Genomic DNA, 27,143 nt, shown 5'->3' on the forward strand with positions numbered 1-27,143 from the left:
ATGCTGCAAATTTTGTTTGCTTTACACTTGATTCAAGGAGTAACCTCTTATCAGCGGCATTAGAACCAAATATTTAGGAAGTTCAGTGTAAAAAAATAAATACAAAACCAGTTTTTCAAAAAATTATTTAAAAATTTTTTTTTTTTACCACAACTTAAACTGAGAATAAAATCCATCGAACATTTGCCCACTTACATCCTTTAGCCTTAAATTTAGCAAATACAGAAAAATACCCAAGATATTCTGTAAACTAATTTGACTTGGTCGATTTGGAATGCAAATAATCAAACTTATTTGATAGGACTATTGACCGCTATGCCTACAAATGATCTATCATTAGTGTGACACTTGTGGCCGCGTCTTCTCAAATTATCAAATGGAACCCTTGGGAAACATAAGGTAACGCATATTGGCATATATCAATGCGTAACGTAATTGGTTCGACAAACTCTGTAGTAATGATGTAAGAAGGAACTTTGTTAAAATATTTATTTACACTTTTCTTGATCAAATAACTTTGCCACCAGTTTTTTTTTTTAACTTTCAACCTCTGTTTCTCAATCAGATTTGTTTTGCTTTTCTTCGAACATATTTACCTACTTATCTTTTTAGGTCATTCATCTTCCGACTTCCTGTAACTCGTGATATCAATATCATGATGTGACAAAAATAGCCAAAAGGAAATTTCAACTTGTACAATTGGTTCACACGAGACATAAATGAATAATAGAATAATACGTCCATCACAATTGATACTTTGTGATACTTTTTATCCGATTAAGTGCCTCTTGACATAAAAACCCCTATATTTAGTCATTTGCAACATGTACAAGGTCAGCTTTGCCGTTCAAACGACCTTCACCCCGTCGGAAACATTGCAGTACCCCTTTTATTTAAATACAATACTAATAAATCAATAAAAGTACGTATTACAGATATTTAACTAATAAGAGTTGAGGTTGAGTTAAGAAAGAACTCGCTGATAAAAAATAAAAGTACACATTTTCGGTCATGCTTTTTAACTGGACTTGAACTTCCCTCAACGAGAAGCACGAAGGGTGTTTTGCAAGAAGTAGTAGGAGCTCTCCTATGAGTGCAAACACAGCAAGTGAACTCTGAAAGGCTCGTTTTACGAATTCGACATTGTTATCTCATGTACGGATAATTAAGACTGAGAAAACATTTTTAAGTGGCTAATATTGTTAGCGACTTCTTGCACTCGTAATTTCAGTACTTTATATTCGCATATGATTTGCATAATTTTATATTATTACTCCACGTAATGCTGCAGATCTGTGCCGTATTTTCCGCCATAGCGTCATAGTTCTAACTTCATACGAGATAAAAATGTACCTCTTAAATATGAACATTTGTTCTACGTGTGTTTTCTTAATTGTATTGAACGAGAAGTTAAGATGAAATGATCGGTTAGCATTGAACATTACCAGTTTCCGATTCAGACACAGGGGCTCGTTACAAGACTATATAATATAGGTCATATAAATTATCACGGCCCCGATATTTATAAATATTCATTACCAGTTATTTAATCTGGTTCCCTGGTCAATATCACCAGCAACCAAAAAATTGCTAAATGTACATCTTTAAAAAAGTATCATACATATATTTGTTTTTTTTTGCTTGTATGAGAACGGGACATTTACATTAAGCGATGAAATGATCGATTAGCATTGAATTTACGTAATATTGCCCAGTTTCCGATTCAGATACAGGGGCTCGTTATTAGACCATATAGGTCATCGTAATATTACCCAGTTTCCGATTCAAACACAGGAGCTCGTTACAATTGACTATATAAGTCCCATACATTATTTATATAGTCAATTGTCAGTTATTTAATCTGGTTCCTGGTAACCATTTTTTTTATTGAAAATATTTGGGTCGTCATATTAAGGGACCCAAGATTCTAGCGGAAGTCACCCGATTCATATCGACCTGTAATTTAATTATAAGTCTCTGCCCGACTTAAGAGCATATCGCATTCGTGCCATTTCGGATGTTGAAAGCCAAAATCAGTGGCAGAGAATATTTGACGATTAGCGACTTCGAAGACTTTTTTCAAGATTTTTTAACTTACTGACAGCTTCAGTTACAAAGTGAACATTACTTCAAAGCAAAGTGTACAATTCCAAACATACTAAGAAACAATGATTATATAACGGAGATTACAATAATTAAAATAAAGGATAAAGATAGTATACCGAGAAAAATAAAATAAGTATAAGCTATACAATAGGGGACGTGAAACCACCTTGATAAATGTCGTATGAAAGGCATCTAACTAAAACATACCAATCTCGAATAAAAACTGCGAATTTTGGTATTTTGTACATGTATTTCCAATGAAATAATCTCTCATTACCAGCATCAAAACAATAACCTAAATAACAAACACGTGCCTGAAAAAAATTGTTTAATAAAACAATAAACCGAAACAAAAACCTTTCACGTAGAATTAAATATAAGTTATGATACAATTGGAAGTTATTGATTAGATTATTTCTTAAAGTACTAAGCAGTAAATTTAAGTGGATGGCTTTAAAGTAACTCAAAACGTTTTTTGATCACGAGTTTGACCTAGGTGTTTAGTTGGGGTTGTTGCATTTGGTTTCTTCCGTTTGTCCATGGATTTGTTTTATCATTGGCTTTCCATTAATTAACCTGATTCGGTATTCATTTTTTTTGTTTTAAGAGAGTGTCCATTTAGAGACCAGGCAATTCCTATGAAGTGGATGGCACATGGTAATTTTTATAACACGTAATTTTTTGTTCCAATGTAATTTTTATATCACATATATATGTCCAATAGTACAAAGATGTTTTAAGTCAACAATTGATGGCTCAGAAAATGATTTTACTCTTCCCGAAGAAAGAAACAAAATTATGCACAAAATGAAAGAGTTATTTCCCATTTTCAATGAATTTCAATGTATTTTATTTTTCTTTCACTGTAGCAGTTAATCAAACATCAACATTCAACTTCGAGAAAGGATGCATTTGCGATATGAAATAGATGAACATATTTTGAAAACGAACTTTGTCATGTTCCATAGCGATTGTCAAATTTTGCAATTTTCTCTATAATTGACATAAAAGCTTAATTAAACAATCATCTACAAAAACATAAAATTAATTTGGCCCACAATAGGGTAACAATTTCATAAGAAACAATAAATACAAATGTGTCCTTCTTACAAAATACACACATATTTGCTGGGATAGTTTATTCGATCAAATCGATGTTTCTCTTATTTTACTCGCAACTTTATTTATTTCCTTATATGTTAGCAATCTACAATTTTTGATGAGGAGCCGTTCCTTGTTCGAAGTAATTGGAATTAGTAATGAATCGGCTATTTGATGAGTGAGTTAGGAACTATATTATTTTAGAATTACAAAGGAAATAGATGAAATATAAAGTCAAGTAGACATTCGATATATGCTTTAAATAAACATCAACCTTTCAGTAATTCGAATAGTGGAATTACGACGAAGTTTTTGATGATAGGCTCTTTTTATAAAATATTTTAAGAAGACTTCGATACCAACATGAACATTTTACTGACGATATCAATGTTACCAGCATTTGTTTGTTTTGTTGGGACCCTTGCCATTGAAACAACCAAAGGCAATGATGGGATATGGTATTGTATCGACTTATTTCTCGATTATTACTACTACACACGCTCTTAATATTTTACGCGATTTTATTGTCAGTACCGGTAGTAAAAACAAGGGAGTTAGAATTTCAATCATTATTTTAAGAGCCTATGATTTGTTTTTCTTCATGCCCTAATCAGTTCTAGTTCTCAGATTAGGAAGTGCCTATTGTTACATACTGTGTAAGTATAAGTTGTTCTATTTGAAAAGGTCTATGAGTTTTGTCTTTTTTATTTCGTCTTTTATATTAACAAATTTTTAAATTGCACTAAGATACATTTAATAGAAACTCTGCCCTTTTAATAGATTGTTTTTACTTGTCAACAGTGTATCCATATTTTGAACACAATTGTAAAAGTTACACCTATGTTCTGTACCATGTGTGATTATTGTGTTACATCAGGATTAAATTATTACTTAATGGTCGATTTAAAAAATAAATAATTTTTATCAAGAAGATAATATTTTTTTATTTACTTACACTCCTAGCTCGTCAGATTTTTTTCAAGAAGTAAAATAAAACACCTTTTCTTTGCGTCCTGAAGCAAAAACACTTCGACGGAGAAAAAGTGCATCCGTTGATTTTCCAAGATTCATATAGCGATAGACGTTCGTTTCCTCTCTTACTGACTGTTGCATATAGGCCTTTCGAAAATATATGGTATATATAATTTACTTAAACATAAAGGGTATTGCCATATGATTTTTAAGAATATGTAACATTAAACTGTTATCTAAATATAAGCTTTTTCTGGTTGTTTTCATCGACAATAAATGGTTCAGTAATTGACATATTGCAACATTGGCTGTAATTGATTCAACAAGAGGCATATTAGTTGCACGAAACGGTTTCACATCATTTATTCAGAACAATTGAAAAGAACAATAGTAGCCCGTATTTTCTTCGAATATTGAAATTTACAATCATGTCTATCTTATTTCGGTTGGAAGCAATAATTTCAATTTCAACCCCGGACTTGGCTTTTTATGAGCAACTCGGTGGGTGTTTCAAGAAAAGCGGAGGACGCTTACCCTACCGGTGCACCTGGTGCATGCTCCCAGCTTTTAGTGAAGTCCGAGTTGCTCATTTGCTTTTGTTACTTTGTATGAATAATTTTAGTTACTTTATATTCTATGTTGTGTATGTCTGTTTTCCATGTTGGTTCTTTGTGCCTGGATTACATTCTTTTGATTACTCTTGCAAGATAAAGTTTACTGAATAGGTCTCTAGGATAGAGGATACATTCATTTTCAGATTTGTACTGCTTTTAAGAGTTAGTCGATGAGCGAAAACGAACAATCCATTCCAAAACCTTACTAATCTAACATGTTTTGTGAGTGAATGGTTCGATAATCTTGTTAATAATAATTTTTATGTTTTTAAACCAAAATCAGTTCAAAAGCTGACAAGACTAAGAACAAAGTTTAAAAAAAATAAAAAGTGTAAAATGCTTGTCAATCACGATTTTTAATTTCTATGTAAGGAATTAAGGTGTTTTAAACTTGTCAGATTGAACTTTAATGTATACTATCCGTATTTTTTCGTATTTAGCATAAAATTAGTAAAACTATTTGGTTGACACTATAAACGATCTATGACGGGTTATTATATGGTAAGACGTTTTCTTTTTTTTCAGGAGTAAAGTAGCTATATCTTTTATCATTTCAATATTTGTATTAATTTGACACAATTGTTATGCACAAAAAATATTATTCATGGATGGAAGCAACATCTTTTATTACTACATAATGAGAGATTACAAGGAACCGTCATTTGGGCCTGTTGTCCATGTTTACATCGTACGTTTCCATGTCAAATTATTATCCAATGAAGGTCGGTAAAATATATTGAAACCTGTCTGAATCGCTTCCTTTTGAAAATGAAGAAGCTGTTCGATTTTGACAAGTTTAAAATTGTTATCGTAATTTAAGAAAAGAAGTGCCATACCTATTTGATTTAGACTGGATTTCGGTTTATTAGGGGTTCAGTTTAGACAGGGTTATTGTATTCACTCAGGATTTTGTTATCTGTCTGATTTACAATATTTTCATATCTTGGAAATCACATCATATTGCCCATACACTATCGAACATATAAGAGATTTCTACGACAAAATTAAAGTGTAAATGAATCATATTTTTATTGGCACTAGGCATTACTTTTATAATTTATAAGATTAATGATTTTTCGGTTGTTGAGGTTTTAATGATAATTTGTTTAGCAAAAGAATATACATTTTCCTTAGTGCAAAAAATCTTATGTTTTCAGCATGAGCAGCAATACAGACAATTATCAATTTGAATGCTGTGCAAACTTCTACAAGTTTAAGTCCACGTGCAAAAGTAAGTCCACTTTTCTAAGACAACAAATAAACTGTATTAAACGTGTAGTTTTATAATTTGCACCAATTATATAAACTTAATGGTTTTTCCTTTGCTGTAAAAAAAGATAGATAATTGCAAAAATAGTTTTTATTATATAGACAGTGACAGTGAAACCTTCCTAAACCGAACTCTTTTAGGACTACAGAAGTTGTTCGGTCATATCGGATGTTTGGTTTACACAGGTTCAAATTGTATCGATATTGAAGGAAAGAATTCCCATACCAGTTTGGTTTAGACTGGGTTTCGGTTTATTAGGTGTTTGGGTTAGACAGGTTTTACTGTACAACGCTTAATGACATATTTAGGATACTTTTATTCAATAATCGCTTGTATGGTTCCCCCTATAAGAATACTTGACAGTTAAAGCCCTGTGGAAGATAAAAAAAAAAAGAGAACGCTTACCCTTCCAGTGCAATTGTTCCATATGCCAAGTTTTTCAGTGGATTCAGGGTTGCTCATTTACTTTGCTTCTATATATGAGCATGCTCTGTATTTTCATATTATTATTGTTTGAATCTATTTTTGTCTGATCGTTGTCCATGCATGAGTTGTGTTTTTTTTAATTTCACCTTATTTTCCTTAAAACATCCCTTAAACAACTAACATTAAGTGAAAGAATTTCAACAATTAGTTAAATTGAATGCATTTTTATAAGACAAATGATCATATTAATGAATTATTATTAGATAAAAAAAATCTATTCTAGTTTGCCCAAACGGAACCACAAGCAAGCAAGGTGACAATGAATGTCGTAACTGTGACCAAGGGTATTATGGTGCAGCTTGTGTTTTTAAGTGTAACAATACCTGTTCTTCTAATGTGTTCGTATTCTTTAAATACACTTTCATTGTATATTTTGCGAATTAAATGCAATTTATCAGCTCGAAACGATAAAGCTGATACATAAGAGGTTCTCTTTATGAAATATGTCATCATTTGTATAATATGTTGTACAAATGGGGCATATTTCAATTACAGAATCTTTTTAACTTCTCTATATAGTGAATAGTCTACCAGCAAGCGAATTAATTGGTATCAAATCATCGAGTCATGACGATCTAGTAGAAACAAGAAATCATATAAGTCTACAGGATTATACAACGATACCAATAAAGATGTAACAATACAAATATAAATTAGCAAAATTTCTGGATCTTCTACAGCGTTTTAAACATAAACTGAGTGTGTAGGGTAGTAAACAGTATGAAAACTAATTGCTTAATTAATTGAAAACGTACGCCATTTTTTATAAGTAAAATTTCATCAACAGATCTTGAACATTGTGTTATTGAAACATAAGTTTAAATCTGATCTCGAACTTTGTGTAAAAATATAACCGAGAGAAAAATAAATAAATAAACACTGATGAAAAGAAACTCTTCAATACTTTACTATAGTACTTAATGTCTTTTTTGTTTTTTTAAATAATTTCGTTAGGATCTCTCATGATCGTGTTCTGTTAAGATATTAAGACTTTCATCTGGTTAAAATATTCTCAAGACAGTCGTTTGGTATTTTAAATTTTGACTTATAGGAAGAAAGAGCTTTTTGTTATATGGCCTCTATCTCCGTTTAAACGTTTTGATGAGGATGTATGGATTCGCCAACATATCGTAGGTCACATAAAAAAGAATCAACTTTATCTTATTGCACTTTTGCAGTGCCCAACATATTTTGTAACGCTTCTCCTTGACACTACCGGTGCAAATTGCGAACTGTACTGGAATTGATTTCCCAGGGTTCCAAGGTTCCAATTGAAAGAGTAATCAAGGGAACCAAGAGGCAGAGGAAACATTCCTAAACGATGCAGCTTGTTGGGGGTCTAAGTATTGTTTATTGGCCTCAATTTGTTCTCAGAGTACGGGAATATTTGTTTCGTTCTTTGTTTGCTAGTAGTTAAAAGTTGCTTTTAATTTGTCACCGACTTTCGATGTTTTGGTATCGTTATATAAGTTTTTATAACATTCTATCTAGCTTTTTCAATTGAACACTAAACATTCTTTGTTCTAGCTATTTGACAGGTTGTTTGTTACGTAAAAAAACTCCAAAAAACTGCGAACTAAAAATATATTAGATAGTACTTCTTGAATAGACTAATTAAGAAACTCAAATTTCGTTTTCGTAAAAAATGTTGCGTCGGTACAGTATTATCGTAAAATACGTTTCATCGTCATGAGCAATAACAATAACAAAATGCAATACATTTCTGAATCCGTCAATTGGAGGACAGCGGAACTGGTATTGTGGTATTTACATTTACAGGTGTAATCGAGTTAATGGAAGTTGCTTTACAGGTAATCATATATTTACTTTATCTTTTATGTCTTTCCATCCGTTCAAAATAACGTAATCCTAAAAAATATTTGATTAATTTTGTGCAAAAGATATATAAACAAATAATGTTCTTCTGGGACAATATTAGAAAGCGAGAAAAAAAGGTACTGTTCGTACTCACCTGACCGATGAAAAGTTTACAAACGGCCTTTCTCTTCTTTCTGTTCTCAGTAAAAAAAACTTGTACCAAACCGTATCGTCACATTACTGCAAAAACTAAAGCCTATTTGGAGTTCAATGATTTTTGCAAACGCCTAAAAATGTAGCATTTGCCTCCCACCACCCGCCCATTACCGTGTTTTTGAACGGCTGAATTTTCCATTTAGCGGTTTCATTACGAAAAACTCTTTGGTAGTACAATTGCAAATTCAGTAATACGTGTGATTAGACATGAGCTACCAAATGATTATGATTTATTATCACAAACTTTGCTATAAAAAAAGCAAAATAGTATATGTCATTGTTTGAGACAGTTACTCCAGTGTTGTTGACTGTCTTTAGGGTGACTTCTTCTTATACCTATATTGTATCACAACTTTCATCAGATAAGTGATTAAGAATCGTACTATAAATGAAAACGTGTTGCCTAGACTTCATTCTCAAATAGCATATAATAAAAATCATCATGTATTATCTCAAAATGAATAATAAGATAATTAAATGAAAAGAGTTTATAACGAAAATATGATTATCTTAGTTATTATACAGATTTTCACCATTATGTGTTGATATTTTCTACATAAATCATAGATTTTGTGAAAGGTGGGATGATATTTGTCCTGTGATGTTTTGGCTGGAGAAATTACGGAATTTATTTCACAATGTGAATTATCGAAATTTTACATAGGGAAAATTCGGTAAATCTTTGCTCGTTATATTATACAGTATTTTTTTTTTGCAGTTACAACAACGGTTCGTGAATACATTGAATTAAGCAGCACTGAAGTTATAGGTGTAACTGACTCCATTCAATCAAAAGGTAAAGAACACAAAATAGAAAGGCTATTTTTGTACTTTAATCGTCTTATTTGAACTGGTATTATATATAAATATTTGCATCGGAGATTGGGTCAAAATGTTGTGCCAGCGAATAAATATGCTCACAATATTGTAGGTGCCCTCTTTCGCTTTAACTAGGGTCTGAAATTATCATATGAATACCTAAACAAGTGCTTTAAAAAAGTAATTGACACATTTTATGCCCATTATCCTGGTCTATACTTTTAAAAATAAAACTAGGTAATGATCTTTCACAATTAAATGTTTCTGTAAAGTAAATACCATTGATCACCCTTATGCATTTATTTATTATTTTTAGATATCTTTATTATTTCGTATGGATCGCTTATTGGATTGTCAATTTTGACCATTACCTTAGGTCTTACAGCGATTTTAACAGTTGTCAAGAGGAAGCAAATCAAGTCGGTTTCTGAACACCCAACACAACAAACCACGCAATACAGCGAGGAAGCCAATTTATATAATCATTATGCTTCAATAAGAGAAGCAGACATGGCAACAAATATTCGTAGGAAGTCAATATCATTGCCAGACATTCTAGACCCAGGGAAAAACTCAAACAACATTTTCTATAGTTTACCAGCTAAGTCAGAGGGCTATTTAAATCCATATCAACCGTTGCAATCAGGATGGGAAAGTCGAACCCCAGTGTATGACAAAAGAAAGCACGACACGATCATATCAAACTCCTTTTCTGATTACTGTACTCCTCAAAGAACTGAAAGCAACGAAATAGAGGTAACAGCAGAAGTCCATGCCGCCAACAGAGAGTCAAAAGCCTAATGGCTAACATCATCGTATTTCTTGTTTGTTGTTGTGTTTTACCTATGTATGTTCTTTAGATTAACTTGATGGTTGTATTGTACAATGGTTTATTGTGCGGTTAATTCATATTTATGCTTTTTATAATTTATAATTAATACGACTACTACATTTGTGTTATGATAACAAAAGACCTTAATATAGTGTTAAATTAGAATCTTGGTTTCCTGGATAATTACTCTTTTAGGTAATAAATATAACTTTAGGAGAAAATAAAATACGAAAATATTGAAAAATGCAATAGTTTTGATTCGGGAGTTCACAAGCGAAATATAGAAAATATCACACATATAGCCTTATGTTAGTCTGAAAGTAGTTACATTGGGGTTTCTACCTTCTGTCAACAAAGATATAGATGCAATTAATTTGGCTAACATCCTCCATTACTAACATTACCAACAAAATCCCCCCATATTTTAAAGACAAATCAATACCAATTATTTCATATTCCTATACTTCACCCATTGCATCCAACATTTTCAATTATAAAAGGCTATTGCAGAACCTCGATATTGAGGACTTCAACTCTAAACCACCTGACTGTTCTTGCAAAAAATCTCCATTCAAATATGGCCCTTCGGATCACGTCGTTACGGGAGATTTAACCATCATCGAAAACGAATCTCTGGGTAATATCCTTTCTAAAGGTCCCAAGTACCGTGAACCACGCTCCATAATTTGGAAATACAACTTTAAAGTTCTTATGGATGCCGTGGAGGACTACGCAAGAAAATGGATAAAACGAGAACATGAAGACATTGATTCTCTGTCAGAGTGGTTAAAGGCCTTGGGGTCTTTAATTTTGAAACGAATGAAAGTGTTAAGTAGGTCAATGAGTTCCAATGCTGCATCAGTTTTCAAAGACCCCGACGTAGCAAAAATATTGTCTACTCTACATGACAAATATGTTGTCGTACCATTAGACAATGCCCAAAACAACATTGTTTTTGTCTGCAAAACGTTTTACATCCAATGTTTATTATTAGAGGTATACGTAGAAAATAATAGCAGTGACAAGACTGCTAACACACTCTCCAAATAAGAGATTGTGGAAAACCATAAATCTGTGCTATCCTCTTTTGGTTTCCTAAACTCTACAAGAATCCATACAAACAACGTTACATAGCTAGATCTGCAAAATGTACCACCAAACCTCTTTCAAAACTTTTAACTTCTATACTGACAGCTGTCCGTGCAGGTCCGGGTGTTAAAAGAATAGGCCTGCAGCAAAGCTAAGCTTGTCGTAAAAGGCAACCAAGTTGTACTCAGAAACTAGCCGGGGGCTAGGCGCTCTGCCCACAGAGCAACTGGGATATTTGCCTTAGGTGGTGGAATGGGGTACCCCTGGCGTTTTACATGCTGGGATTGTCAGGATATAATACGGAAAACCTGACCGCAAACCATAGTGGTGCACCATGTTGGGAAAGATGCCACGTTCCTTGCACGTTAAAGAACCCTGCTGTGGTATTCGATAGGAGTAGGAACCTTTGCGCTCCGCAACAGGAGGTTAAATTGCCCAACCTTACCCATCCCTCCCTTTCTCTAATGGCAATCTAAATTTGTCGACCCTATTATCCTTGTGTACCATCCCTTTTTTCATTTCATCATCATTCATGTTCATTTTATCATCCATTTCATGTCAAACTCCAACAATCAGTCAATCAATCATTCAACAAGGGTCTGCAGTTATACCACAACACGTGTTACTCCCGAAGTGATATTAATTCAATGTGGATCCTGAAAAAGTCGAAAGAACTTTTGGAGACAATTAGTTTAAACTATTTTTAGAATATAATAGCATTAAAACCTATGATTTTTAACACTGTATACTTCTATTCCCCATACTCAGTTAACCCCGACATAAAAACATTTTATATCGTTATTTTTTTTAAAGGTGGTACACCTAGGTACAAATATAGTTCATGGTAGAAATTCCTCACACTTTGTAAAAAATAATTCCAAATCATCTGCCAAAAATACAGAAGAACATCTTTACAAATGCTGGAATTCATAATCGACAACATATTTGTCCAGCGTGGTGGACACGTTTTTCAACAAACGGTCGGCATTCAAATGGGAACAAATTGTGCTCCTCTACTCGCTGACCTATTCCTTTACTCTTATGAGGCTGACTTTATAGCTGATCTGATCAGAAAGAAAGAATATTGTTTTGCTAGATCCTTTAATCTCAGTTCCCGCTATATAGATAACGTATTACCTGTAAACAATCCTAATTTCGGGGATTTGATACACCGCATCTACCCAAAAGAACTTGACATAAAGGATACTACAAACACTGTGAAAGTCAGCCTTCTATCTTGACCTACACTTAGAAAGCGATGGTAAAGGAAAACTATTGACCAAACTTTACGACAAACGTGATGACTTTTCATTCAGAATTGTCAACTTTTCTTTCATCTGTGGCAACATCCCTTCAGAACCTGCGTATATAGTGTTCATATCACAACCCAAAACGCCCAAGTATAAAACATAAATGTAACTTTTAGGAATAACGAATCTGATTGAATTACAAATGACTATCCATAATTAATGACTCAGCATCAGGATTTTTAAGGTCACTTTCACTATGAAAATCCGTGCTTACAAACACGTCTATTTTCGTCAATATATGGGCATGCGTCAGCAATGGCAGGTTTGTAAATTGTGAGAGCGTTAAAACTGGAAATTTAACTCAAATATGTGATATTAGCAGTTAAAATCAGCTGCGATAGTATTCTATGGATGACCTAAAATATTGCCAATCAGAATTGAATAGAATTTTGAACATTCAAAATGTAAATATAGGCAACCAATATTCATGTACATGCAAATATGGCGGACACGAATGTAAACATTGATACTCCCGTTGATACTCCTATTGATACTCATAAGAAAAAAATCACAAACTTTAAAACGTTATTACCCTATTAGTCCTGATTATATACCCGGTAATGTCAAACAAACAGACAGACAAACCAAACAACGACGGGGTAACTACTCATCAGACTTAACTCCTAAAGAAGGAAACATCGAAGTTGACCATACTGATAGTAGCAAGATTCATCAACCACAACCGCAACCTGAGTTGCCCACAAAATTTTACATCCGTACACTAGTAAGCAACATATTTCAGCTCATGTTAAGAAAATTATAGACCATGAAGCCCAAATACAAATGAATGTAAGAATTGTCAGAACGAAACTATTAATGAATTTCAACATGAGATCAAAGACTTACACAATCAAGGAACTGATCTTGACTGACGTCTAGAGAAACAAGAACAGTATAGTAGACGTACTAGACTGTGATTCCATAATATACCCTGTCCTGACCCACAAAAGCTAAGGGACATGGATACCGACAAATTTGTTATGGATATCTGTAATGAAAAGCTGGAGGTACCTATTATGCTGAAGGATTTAGGTAGAAAACATCCCATCGGAAAAGTGCGTAACAAACAAGTAAGTGTGGTAGCACGATTTATTTTTTTACCGTCAAAGAAATGCAGTCTTCAGTGTTAAAAAGAAACTAAAAGACGACCCAGATAAGTTATTCATAACCGAAAACCTGACGACTAGGCGACAGCGACAACGACTCATGGATGTACTGAAAAAGTTTCGTTTTCAAAACCTAATTGAGGCATGTTAGTCTTACGACGTTCGTGTATTGGCTCTCGGTATCAACAACTAAAAACCGAGAATGATAGCATCTGATTATGACATTTCACATTTGCTTCAGCTATTTCCATCAGGCAATAACACAGAGAGCAACTTAACAGGCATAGATCCAAAAGTCCTAAAAAATGACTAATATTGTTACCTGAACTGACATAAGAACACGTGGTAGCCTTGTTTATGTTGTTGTTTTTATTATTGAACTTTGACCAGTAACAATCTAAAAATGTAAAATGTGAATAGTACTTACCTTCCAACTTGATTGCTAAAATCCTCCTTAATCCAATTACTCAATTTCGGAAACACGTTTAATGATATAATTCCTAGTGCGGGTATACTTGAATACACTTATTTTTGAGGTGTCTTAGTGGAAACAACCTACCGGTTTGTAAGTATTAATTGAGGTCAATTACCCACCTTATTGAACATACGAGAAAACACGTGAATGGTCGTAATAATACTTTGAAACAAATTTATATTGAGTAATAAAGGCTGATCTATCTATGAAGAATAGTTTTAATTGATCAGATACATGTATTCATCAATTCCAGTTCCGCTGATCTACATTTCTTTTTTTAACATGATAATCATACAAACTTTTTTGTTGTTGTTCACCCTAGTTTTGTGTATTATATTGTATATTTACCTATCTTTTTGTGCTTCCTTGTCATTTTCTATGTTCCCCGCATATTGTGTTATTGGTATTGAAGATGATATTTTGAATTGTACGCCATCCTGTTTGACAGTTTGAACTTAAAATAGTATTATAATGTGTAGTGATTTAGCGTCCTACAAGATTATGGCCGGTTTCTAGAAAAGTCTTTCGACATATGCCAAATTGTTTTCCTTACTTAGTATATGGTGTCTTATTCTTCCTGTTGTCAGCTGGAAAATATGCAAGAACTGTACCTTTATTAAATAACATTATAACAATCAAGTTGAAAATGATATCACTTTCCGTATATCTGTTACACCCTTCATTTTGTTCATTATATAGCTAAGGTAATGTAGCATCGAGGATATAGTTTGACTGTCTTTGTGGTTATAAACACAAAAATCCCCCAAAATATTTCGCAGTCTCGCAGTGTTAACCAATCAAACGCCTAATATGAGAGACGCTGATAATCAGCTGACTGTTCCTTTACTTGGTGTAATTGCCACTTTCGTGCTAAGAATATGTACTCAATACTTTGCACTTATATATGGTATTTGTGATATATGATTATTATCAACTAGATTTTTTTTTACGTCCTTGGCTATTATTGTTCATGAAAATCATTCATGTACTTTAGCATGCGAAACGCTTTTATATAATTAGCAACTTTTTGATATGGATAAAATGTCCCTCCAACGACCCCCCCCCCGCGGTTCCTCCTCTCTCTATTTCGTAGAGCAGTAAGCGGGAGTGTGGTTAATTTAATTTCAATACCTCTGGTGACAACGTTTTCATGAAAATCATGTCTGTACATTTAAAAGTAAATGAAACCTTAAGTGAATGCTATACATCTGTCTACTATTTACAATACATTAGTCAACATTTTTTCTATTAAATGAAAAGTTGCATTAGACCGCGCAGTACCCCTGTGCATCTCAATTGGAAAAGTTTAAAACAATTCTGCTGAAGGGCTATTTAAATTTTGTCCTCTGTGTAAATGTCCTAAAAAGTTCATGCTCTGAAGAAATGAACAATGATATTGATGACATCTGGAACTCAACAAAGACAGCCATTCTGGAAGCATGCGAAGAAACAGTTAGTTTCATTCAAGTGAAAAGAAAGAAATGGATGTCAGATCAAACATGGGATACAATATCTGAAAGAAGGGAAATAAAAGAAAAGTTGATGAGTGCCAAAACCAGACAGCAAAAGAAAAACCTGCAAGACGTTTACAGCGCAAAAGACAGAGAAGTGAAGAAAAGCTGTAAAAGAGATAAAAGAAACCATGCTGAAAAGTTAGCAGTAGAAGCTGAAAACGCCTGGTTAAAAGGAGACATCAAAACATTGTATAACATCACAAGACAACTCAGTGGAAAGATCTCTCAAAATGAAAATTTACCAGTCAAAGATAAAAACAACAAAACCCTCACAAAGCTAGAAGATCAGCTTGACAGATGGAAAGAACACTTTAGTGAGGTATTGAACAGACCACCACCAACAAATCCACCAATACTTGAAGAAGGTCCAACACTTAACATAGAGACTGACAAAATTACCGAAAATGAAGTAAGAAAAGCCCTAAAACATCTTAAGAATGGGAAAGCAGCGGGAATCGATGGCATACCACCAGAAGCCCTCAAGTCCATGAATGACACTACCATTCAATATCTTCCTGGGCTATTAAACCAGATATGGGAAAAAGAAAAAATTCCAAAAGACTGGCAAAAGGGACTCTTGGTAAAACTACCTAAAAAGGGGGACAAATCCAATTGCAACAACAGAAGAGAAATAACTCTTTTGTCCATTCCTAGTAAAATCCTATGCAGTATAATTTTACAAAGAATGAAAGAAGAGACTGATAGCAAGCTGAGAGATGAACAAGCTGGATTTAGACAAGAACGATCATGTGTCGACCAGATCGTAACACTCAGAATAATTATTGAGCAAACGATCGAATGGCAGTCATCCCTATATCTAAACTTTATTGACTTCCAGAAAGCATTTGACAGCATAGATCATCAGATCTTGTGGAACATTCTAGGACACTATGGGATTCCTCCTAAGATTATTTCCATGATTAAGTTACTGTATGAAGAATTCTCTTGTCAGGTCATACATGCTGGTACGTTGACGGATCCTTTCCCTGTAACAACTGGCGTAAGGCAAGGATGCATTCTCTCTCCCCTTCTCTTTCTCATAGTCATCGACTGGATAGCAACAACAGCTTACAACGACCCTCATGGTATACAATGGACACTAACATCTCGTCTAGAAGACCTCGAATTTGCAGACGACATATGCACACTATCGCATCGTCTTCAAGATTCCCAACACCAGGTCAACCATCTCGAAGAAACAGCTAAAAGAACAGGATTGTATATCAACACAGCCAAAAGCAAAGCCATGAGAATCCAACAAAACCAGATGGATCCAATATTGGTAAATAACCAACAGATAGAGAATGTAGATAAATTTACGTACCTTGGAAGTGTCATGAGTACAACTGGAGGCACTGACGAAGATGTACAAGCCAGAAAGATGAAAGCATTACAGGCTTTTTCCATTCTAAAGCCAGTATGGAAAAGTAGAACACTGAGAACGACTACTAAGATCAAAATTTTCAACAGCAATGTTAAGTCTGTCCTGTTATATGGTTGCGAGACCTGGAGAGAAACAGAAAACACCATGAAATCTATACAAGTCTTTGTTAACAAGTGCCTAAGAAATATACTGAATATTAGATGGCCAGAAAAAATAACAAACAAGAAACTCTGGCAAAGAACAAAACAACAACCAATAGAAAACACCATTCGAACCCGAAAATGGAAATGGATTGGTCATACTTTAAGGAAGAACAACAAAAACACTACAAAGCAAGCTTTAGATTAGAATCCCCAAGGGCAAAGAAAAAGAGGAAGACCAAAGAACACCTGGAGGAGGGGTTTGAACTCTGAACTGAAGAGAGTAGGACTAACGTGGAAGAATTGTAACACCATCGCCCAAAACCGAAGCGAATGGAGAAAAACTGTAGTCGCCCTATGTCCACCCATGGACGAAATGGAATAAATCATGCTCTGATGATTAATTCAAATCAATGTTTTCCGTGTTAAATCGTTACTTAGTTTATTTCCTTATATGTTAGCAATGCCAATTACCAATCATTTAAGAGGTAATTGAATAAGGAAAACTTTGTTAAATTACCACGGTTATAGATAAAATATTAAGACTAGTTGATATTGATATATATTTTCGATAAACGTCAACCTTTCAGTAATTCGACTAGTGGAATTGCGACGACGTATTTAATGATATGCTCTTTTTATCATATTTTTAAGAAGACTTCGATACCAACATGAATGTTTTACTGAAGATATCAATGTTACCAGCATTTGTTTGTTATGTTAGGATCCTTGCCATTGAAACAGCCAAAGACAATAATGGGATATGGTATTGTATCGGTTTATTTCTTTATTATAACCACTACACGCGCCCTAAATATTTTACGTATTTTTTTTCGATATCGGTAGAAAAATACAAGGCAGTTAGAAATTATTTTAGCATTTAATGATTTGTGTTTCTTCATGCTCTATAGTAACCAGTTCTAGTTCTTAGATTATTAAGCACCTATTGCTATATACAATATAAGTATAACAATAATTGTCTTATTTGAAAAAGGTCTAAAAGTTTTGTATTTTTTTAATTTCGTCTTTCATATAAAAACGTTTTTAAATTGCATTAAGAAACATTTAAAAATATTACTTGCTAGTAGTGTATCAATATTTTGAACACAATTGTAAAAGTTACTCGTTTGTTTTGTACAATAAGTGAATTAATTGTGGTCATCAGGATTAAGTAATCACTGAACGGTCGTTTTTAAAAAAAATCATGTCTATCAAAAGGATAATATTGTTATTCATTAACATACCTGGCTCGTCAGGATTTTTTCAAGAAGTGAAATGAAAACCTTTTCTGTGTCTATCTGAGATAAATACTTCTACGGAGAAAAAGTTCATCAGTAGGTTTTTAAGATCCATATAGCGATAGACATTTGTCTCTTCTCTTACTACATGTTGCAGATAGACCTGTCGAAATTATCGGACAATATTCAATCATACGTCGTTTGACAATCGGATAACGTCAAAAAAAATCTTTCTATTTCCAAACATTGTAAGATTCCCGTAATTTATAAGATCGGTAGCAGCCTTGTGCCGACATTTGAGAAAAAAACATGTTTCAGTTATCAAACACAGCCACAAAAGTATATACAGTGCCTTGTAAAAACCAAGTATTGAGTATATATGTTATATATTATTTACTCAAACATAAAGAGTATTAACAAACGATATATAGGAATATTTATTCAATTATAACCTCTTTGTGGTTGTTAACTAACTAAGCGTTAAACTATCATGTGATTTAATGAATATACTTCCCATACATGTACATATGTTATTCGCGGAAACGATGGTAAAATATACAACTTTAATTAGAATCACCATAATTATGACGCTATTGCTACTTAGAATGCCAAGTAGTGCTTCAATAATAACTAAAAGGCTAACCATGTAAAAATCATACAGGTCTTTAGATATCTTTGGCACAAGGTAAATTTTACTAAATTGAAATTTGTGTTCTTATGCAATGTTCATATCATATGTATGTCAAATGTATAAAGTTTCTTTTAAATCGACAAATGGTGACTCAGAAATTGACTTTAAAATACATTAACAATGCAACAAAATTTTGCTTAAAGTAAAGAGTTATCTTTAATTTAATTAATTGATTCCAATGCTTTCTATGTAATTCATTTCTCCTCCGATAGATGCTGCATTTGTGATATGAACTGAGTAAATATTTGTTTTAAAAAATAATTTGCCATATATCATCCATGACCACTGCATGCTTTGTATTGATTTCCTCGAAAAATATAACAAGCATATGTCTTTGACGTACAGCATGATTAATTTTCCATCTTATACAGCTTCGCGCTAACACTTTTTCCAACAATTTTTTTTCTATGTACATATTGCAGCTACATTTGTATCATACGCAACCATGACTGTCATTGCTTCGACAAGAGACATGCAGCTAGATTAGTAATACGAAACGATTCGAATTCGTTTATACGGAACAATTGAAAACAAAATTTATTTGACAGTAATATCCTTTCGAATTTTGAAATTTTCAATCATGTTTATCGTGTGTCGGTTGGAAGCCGCCATTTGCAATATAAATTTCACTAAATAGGTCTCAAGGATAAAGGATACATTCATTTATATATTTTCACTGCTTTTGAAAGTAAATCGATGAGTATAAACGGACCGTTCATCATACTTTAACTAACGTTTACATGTTTTGTGAGTGAAGGGTTCAATAACCTTGATAATTATATTTTGTGATATTGTTAATGTATTCAAGCCAAATACGTTAAATAACTTTCAATAAGGTATTAAGACATAATAATATGATGTTATAAGTGATTAAAACAAATATGTATAAAATATCATTGTACGCCATTTGCAAGACTAAGAGAGAAAATAAAAATCGTTTCAAAGTTTAAAAAGTGTAAACAATGCTTGTGAATCACGATTTGAAATATCTGTGTAAGGAATTAAGGTGTTTCAAATTTGTCAGATTGAACCTTAATGTATTAGTGAAACTATAAACGATCGATGACGGGTTACACATGTTAGGGTGTTTTCCTTTTTTAGGGGTAAAGTAGCTTTATCTTTTATCATTTCAATATCTAAAGTATTCGCCTGACACAATTGTTATACACAAAAACATTTATTATTCTTGGATGGAAGCAAAATCTATTATTACTACATAACAAGATATTAAATGGAACCTTTATTTGAGCCTGTTTTCCATGTTTACGTCGCACGTTTTCATGTCATATTACTATTATTCAATGAAGGTCGACAAAATACTTTGATACATTTCTAAACCGCTTCCTTTTGAAAATGAAGCTGTTCGATTTGGGCACGTTTGACTTTGTTATAGTAATTTAAAAAAGGAAGTGCCATACCAATTTGGTTTAGACTGGGTTTCGGTTTATTAGGTGTTTAGTTTACATAGAATTACTGTATACACTCAGGATTTCGTTATCTGTCTAATTTACAATATTATTTATATCTTGGAAATCACATCATATTAGCCCATAATGATATGGTAAGTTTCCACATAAACAGTGATATTCTACGACAAATTAAAAGTGTAAATGATCATCATATTTTTACGGGCAATAGTTTCATAATTTATAAGATTCATGATTTTGGGTTGTTAAGGTTATAATAATATTTTTTTTGTGCAAAAGAATATGCATTTCCTTAGTGTAAAAGTGTAAAAAAAATGATCTTTTGTTTTCAGCAAGAGCAGCAGTCCAAATATTCGTGAATTTGAATGTTGTGCAAACTTCTACATGTTTAATTCCACGTATTGCAAAAGTAAGTCAACCAGCACACTGTATTAAAATATAGTTTTCTAATGAGCACAGATGCACCATATTCATATACACTGAATGGTTTTTCCTTTGCTGTGAAAAAAGAGAGATAATTACAAGAATAATTTGTAAACCGAACGCTTTTAGGACTACAGACTTGTTCGATCTTGATGGATGTATGGTTTACACATGTTTAAATTGTATCGATATTTAAGGGGGAGAACTGCCATACCAGTCTGGTTTAGCCTGGGTTTCGGTTTATTTGGGGTTCCAGTTAGACAGGTTTCACTGTACATCACTTAAAGACACTTTTAAAATACGTTTTTATTAACATATTTATTTTTTGTTACTCTGTAGTAAAAGAAAGGTATTAGTAATCGTTTATGCGCCCCCCCTCCCCCCACAATGAATACATGAATTAAGGCCATGCGATTAATCAAAAGAATCCAAGTTTTTTTTAGCGGATTTAGGGTTGGTTACTCGTTTACTTTGATTCTATACATGTTCATGCTATGTAATTATTGTTGTGTCCATGAGTTGTTTTTGAATATTAATGTTTCAATCCCGTTTCCCCTTATTTTCCTTAAAATATATCCTCGCAACAATTTACATTAAATGAAAGAATTTCAAACATTAAAATATATTTATAATTAATGCTTTTTTATAAGATAAATGATCCATATTAATGAATTATCATTAGATAAAAAAATCTGTTCTAGGATGCCCAAAAGGAAGCACAAGCAAGCAAGGTGACAATATATGTCGTGACTGTGACAAAGGGTATTATGGTGTAGCTTGTGCTTGGAAGTGTGATAATACCTGTTCTTCTAATGAGTTCGTATTCTGTCAATACGCTTTCATTGTATATTTTGCAAATTTAATGTGGTTTTATCAGCTCGAAGCGATAAAGCAGATAAATAGGAGGTTCTCCATATGAAATATGTCACCATTTGTAAGACATGTTGTATAAATGGGGCATATTTCAAATAAGGGGAATCTTGTTAAGTTTTCTACAACGTAAATTGTCTAAAAGATACCAACCAGCAAATCTAATTGGTATCAGATCGTCGAGTCCTGACCACACAACACGAACAAAACAAAATAGTGTTTTGTTTTACATAAACTGAGTTGTGTAGGGTATTAAATGGGATGAACACAACTAATTACATAATTAAGTGAAAATTTGAGCAAATTTTACAAGTAAAATGTCATTGATGGTTGACACAGTTCTTGAACATGTTGAAATTGAAACAAAAGTATTATTAATCGGATCGCGAAATTAGTGTCAAAAAATATAATCGAATGAATAAAAAGAAACACTGTTGAAAATAAACTATACAATACTATATTATAGTACTTAATGTTTTTTCGTTTAGATGTAAGGCTCAGAGTTCCTTTAGTCTTTCAGTTATATCAGTTTTGTATTTTTTCAACGTTCTATTTACCTTTTTCCATTGAACATGGAAAGTTCTTTGTACTAGCTATTTGATTGTAAGTAAATTTAATAAACACTGCAAAATAAAACTTTATTACAATTCAGAAATTTACCTCCGTCCTCGTAAACATTGTTTCGTTTGCGCGGCGTCATCGTAAAGTACGTTTTGACCAATGAGATACGTCATGAACAAAAACAATCCTAGAATGCAATACAATGTCTGAATAGATCAATTAGAAGATAGCGGAACTGCATCTTGGTATTAACATTTACAGGTGTTATCCAGTTGATGGAAGTTGCATTACAGGTAATAACATATTTCCCTTATCTTAAATGTCTTTCCATCCGTTCACGCTAACGGAACCCAGAATAAAATTTGATAAATTTCGTACAAAAGATTATATAAACAATTAACTTTCATCTCACAATATGAGAAGGTGAGAAAGTGAGTACTCTTCGTACTCACCTAGCCAATGCATATATAAAGCTATAAATGACCTATCTGTTCTGTTTGTTCTCGGGTTCTCGGTGAAAAAACTTATACCAAATAGTACTACAAAAAAACCAATGTCTAAGTGTAGTTCTATGGTTTCTGCAAATGCTAAAAATGACATTTTCCTCCCACTAGCTAATCAAGAGTAAAATTTGGCATACGCATATCACCGTGTTTTTGTTCTAAGAACGGCTGAATTTTCCATTTAGCGGTTTAATTATGAAAAACTCATTGGTAATATAATTCCAAATTCAGTAATATGTGCGCTTAGACATGAGCTGTCAAATGAAAATGATTTATTATTGCATAATTGGTTGTAGAAAAACCAACATAGCTTACGCCATTGTTTATGACAGTTTCGGATATTTCATTTACCCAAGTGTTGTTGTTCTGGTTGACTGTCTTTAGGTGAATTCTTTTTATAACTATATTGGAACACACTTTTAATCAAATTAAGTAATTAAGAATCGAACTTTAAATCAAAACATATTGCCTAGACTTCATTTTCAGCATATAATAAAAATCATCATGTCATTATCTCAAAATGAATAATAGTATAATTAAACGGAATCAGTGAATAACCAAAATATGATAACGAATGCTGTAGAAAGCCCCGATTTAACGACTGTGCGGAACTTGTTCCGCGCACAAGTTAAATCTTTATTCGCTCTTGGCACGACTGATTATCATGATTATATATTTTTTAATTCTTGATAACTAATTGATTAACCTATTTATTACAAAGATTTTCTCCATTATTTGTTGATATTGTCGTGATAATTTTTAGATTTTGTGAAAGATGGATTGATTTTCGTGTTGTGACGTTTTGGCGGCAGAAAGTTCGAGGGTGAAATTATCGAATTTATTTTACAATGTGAATTATCGAACATTTTACACAGGGAACATTCGGAAAATCTTTTCTGTCTCTATTATATAATATTTTTTTTTACAGTTACAACAGTACATGAATACATTGAATTTAGCAGCACTGAAGTTATGGGTGTAACCAATTCCATTAAATCATTAGGTAACAAACACAAAATAGAAAAGCTTATATTTTTTGCAGTATTTTCACCTTGCCGCTATTTTTAGATATTTTAATCTAAGATTGGGTTTACTACCGGCCGTACATTGCTTTTCGTTCTGTAAATTAAACATTGCTCTTCTTTGCTCGAGGCGACTTTTAAAGGTAAAATTAGTTAATGATTTTACACAATTTAGTGTTTCTTTAATTTAAATACCACTGATCACCCTTTTTCATTTTGTGTTCTTATTTCCAGGTAATATCTTAATTATTTCGTATGGATCGCTTATTGGATTGTCAATTGTGACTATTGCCTTAGGGCTTACAGCAATTTTAACAGTTGTCAAGAGGAAGCAAATCAAGTCGATTTCTGAACACCCAACACAACAAACCACGCAATGTAGTGAGGAAGCCAATTTATATAATCATTATGCTTCAATAAGAGAAGCAGACATGGCAACAAATATTCGGAGGAAGTCAATATCATTGCCAGACATTCTAGACCCAGGGAAAAACCCAAACAACATTTTCTATAGTTTACCAGCTAAGTCAGAGGGCTATTTAAATCCATATCAACCGTTGCAATCAGGATGGGAAAGTCGAACCCCAGTGTATGACAAAAGAAAGCACGACACGATCATATCAAACTCCTTTTCTGATTACTATACTCCTCAAAGAACTGAAAGCAACGAAATAGAGGTAACAGCAGAAGTCCATGCCGCCAACAGAGAGTCAAAAGCCTAATGGCTAACATCATCGTGTTTCTTGTTTGTTGTTGTGTTTTACCTATGTATGTTCTTTAGATTCACTTGATGGTTGTATTGTACAATGGTTTATTGTGCGGTTAATTCATATTTATGCTTTTTATAATTTATTATTAATACGACTACTACATTTGTGTTATGATAACAAAAGACCTTAATATAGTGTTAAATAAGAATCTTGGTTTCCTGATTAATTACTCTTTTAGGTAATAAATATAACTTTAGGAGAAAATAAAATACGAAAATATTGAAAAATGCAATAGTTTTGATTCGGGAGTTCACAAGCGAAATATAGAAAATATCACACATATAGCCTTATGTTAGTCTGAAAGAAGTTACATTGGGGTTTCTACCTTCTGTCAACAAATATATAGATGCAATTAATTTGGCTAACATCCTCCATTACTAACATTACCAACAAAATCCCCCCATATTTTAAAGACAAATCAATACCAATTATTTCATATTCCTATACTTCACCCATTGCATCCAACATTTTCAATTATAAAAGGCTATTGCAGAACCTCGATATTGAGGACTTCAACTCTAAACCACCTGACTGTTCTTGCAAAAAATCTCCATTCAAATATGGCCCTTCGGATCACGTCGTTACGGAAGATTTAACCATCATCGAAAACGAATCTCTGGGTAATATCCTTTCTAAAGGTCCCAAGTACCGTGAACCACGCTCCATAATTTGGAAATACAACTTTAAAGTTCTTATGGATGCCGTGGAGGACTACGCAAGAAAATGGATAAAACGAGAACATAAAGACATTGATTCTCTGTCAGAGTGGTTAAAGGCCTTGGGGTCTTTAGTTTTGAAACGAATGAAAGTGTTAAGTAGGTCAATGAGTTCCAATGCTGCATCAGTTTTCAAAGACCCCGACGTAGCAAAAACATTGTCTACTCTACATGACAAATATGTTGTCGTACCATTAGACAATGCCCAAAACAACATTGTTTTTGTCTGCAAAACGTTTTACATCCAATGTTTATTATTAGAGGTATACGTAGAAAATACTAGCAGTGACAAGACTGCTACCACACTCTCCAAATAAGAGATTGTGGAAAACCATAAATCTGTGCTATCCTCTTTTGGTTTCCTAAACTCTACAAGAATCCATACAAACAACGTTACATAGCTAGATCTGCAAAATGTACCACCAAACCTCTTTCAAAACTTTTAACTTCTATACTGACAGCTGTCCGTGCAGGTCCGGGTGTTAAAAGAATAGGCCTGCAGCAAAGCTAAGCTTGTCGTAAAAGGCGACTAAGTAGTACTCAGAAACTAGCCGGGGGCTAGGCGCTCTGCCCACAGAGCAACTGGGATATTTGCCTTAGGTGGTGGAATGGGGTACCCCTGGCGTTTTACATGCTGGGATTGTCAGGATATAATACGGAAAACCTGACCGCAAACCATAGTGGTGCACCGTGTTGGGAAAGATGCCACGTTCCTTGCACGTTAAAGAACCCTGCTGTGGTATTCGATAGGAGTAGGAACCTTTGCGCTCCGCAACAGGAGGTTAAATTGCCCAATCTTACCCATCCCTCCCTTTCTCTAATGGTAATCTAAATTTGTCGACCCTATTATCCTTGTGTACCATCCCTTTTTTTCATTTCATCATCATTCATGTTCATTTTATCATCCATTTCATGTCAAACCCCAACAATCAATCAATCAATCAATCATTCAACGAGGGTCTGCAGTTCTACCACAACACGTGTTACTCCCGAAGTGGTATTAATTCAATGTGGATCCTGAAAAAGTCGAAAGAACTTTTGGAGACAATTAGTTTAGACTATTTTCAGAATATAATAGCATTAAAACCTATGATTTTTAATTGCCACCGCATCTACCCAAAAGAACTTGAGATAAAGGATACTACAAACAACGTGAAAGTCAGCCTTCTATCTTGACCTACACTTAGAAATCGATGGTAAAGGAAAACTATTGACCAAGCTTTACGACAAACATCATGACTTTTCATTCAGAATTGTCAACTTTTCTTTCATCTGTAGCAACATCCCTTCAGAACCTCCGTATGGAGTGTTCATATCACAACTCTAACGTTATGCCAGAGCTTACAGAATCTACGCAGACAGACTTTATGTATCGCGCTAGAATTCCAAAAATGGGCTTCTGGAATAAGGTTATGTTGCTACAAGACTGAAGTCAGAAGTTTTATTGTCGTCATCATGAACTCGTGGATCGCTACGGTGTATCCATCTGCGCCACCAAAAGTAATTTGTTCAACGTGATATAGTTTTCCTTTTCTCTTTCGTCTACCCCGGACTTGCCTTTTATGAGCAACTTTGTGGGTGTTTCGAGAAAAGCAGAGGACGCTTACCCTACCGGTGCACCTGGTCTATGCTACCAGTTTTTAGTGGAGTTCGAGTTGCTCATTTGTTTT

The 27,143-nt window shown here is 33.4% G+C and overlaps 3 protein-coding genes across 10 annotated transcripts in view; 2 read left to right on the forward strand and 1 right to left on the reverse strand.

Annotated features, from left to right (window-relative positions):
- LOC148617241 (schlafen-like protein 2) overlaps positions 1-27,143 on the reverse strand; it is a 66,150-nt gene that overhangs the window by 38,644 nt on the left and 363 nt on the right. The window lies entirely within an intron of this gene.
- Positions 60-10,512, forward strand: LOC148617243 (uncharacterized). Of its 3 annotated transcripts, none has more exons than XM_088584761.1 (7): positions 60-2,763; positions 3,557-3,665; positions 5,951-6,024; positions 6,773-6,887; positions 8,329-8,360; positions 9,302-9,379; positions 9,719-10,512. In XM_088584761.1, the coding sequence occupies exons 1-7, from the start codon at positions 2,745-2,747 to the stop codon at positions 10,201-10,203; spliced, it is 912 nt and encodes a 303-aa protein (XP_088440887.1). In that variant the 5' UTR covers positions 60-2,744; the 3' UTR covers positions 10,204-10,512. The 3 variants fall into 3 exon arrangements, with proteins under 3 accessions (XP_088440887.1, XP_088440886.1, XP_088440888.1); XM_088584760.1 differs by having other exon boundaries at positions 3,554-3,665; positions 9,719-10,511; XM_088584762.1 differs by having other exon boundaries at positions 3,554-5,481; positions 9,719-10,510.
- On the forward strand, positions 17,780-24,964 carry LOC148617244 (uncharacterized). 6 transcript variants are annotated; one of them, XM_088584765.1, is made up of 7 exons: positions 17,829-18,018; positions 19,394-19,418; positions 20,941-21,017; positions 21,733-21,847; positions 22,724-22,755; positions 23,894-23,968; positions 24,222-24,964. In XM_088584765.1, exons 3-7 carry the CDS (start codon positions 20,993-20,995, stop codon positions 24,707-24,709), a joined length of 735 nt encoding a protein of 244 aa, XP_088440891.1. In that variant the 5' UTR covers positions 17,829-18,018; positions 19,394-19,418; positions 20,941-20,992; the 3' UTR covers positions 24,710-24,964. The 6 variants fall into 6 exon arrangements, with proteins under 6 accessions (XP_088440889.1, XP_088440890.1, XP_088440895.1 ...); XM_088584767.1 differs by lacking the exon at positions 17,829-18,018 and adding an exon at positions 18,032-19,175; XM_088584763.1 differs by lacking the exon at positions 19,394-19,418 and having other exon boundaries at positions 17,780-18,018.

Source organism: Perna viridis, chromosome 5 (assembly GCF_037379345.1).
Source record: "Perna viridis isolate PV_CMFRI_1.1 ecotype Kerala chromosome 5, ASM3737934v1, whole genome shotgun sequence".
Classification (NCBI taxonomy): Eukaryota; Metazoa; Mollusca; class Bivalvia; order Mytilida; family Mytilidae; genus Perna; species Perna viridis.

Excerpts from the sequence above, each read along its gene's own strand:
- LOC148617243 (XM_088584760.1), top strand. Across the intron at positions 6,025-6,772 it reads GTTTAAGTCCACGTGCAAAA|TTTGCCCAAACGGAACCACA; the intron begins GTAAGTCCACTT and ends AATCTATTCTAG. Across the intron at positions 8,361-9,301 it reads TAATGGAAGTTGCTTTACAG|TTACAACAACGGTTCGTGAA; the intron begins GTAATCATATAT and ends TTTTTTTTGCAG.
- LOC148617244 (XM_088584763.1), top strand. The coding sequence starts at position 17,924 with ATGAATGTTTTACTGAAGATATCAATGTTACCAGCATTTGTTTGTTAT. Across the intron at positions 18,019-20,940 it reads AAAGACAATAATGGGATATG|CAAGAGCAGCAGTCCAAATA; the intron begins GTATTGTATCGG and ends TTTTGTTTTCAG. Across the intron at positions 22,756-23,893 it reads TGATGGAAGTTGCATTACAG|TTACAACAGTACATGAATAC; the intron begins GTAATAACATAT and ends TTTTTTTTACAG.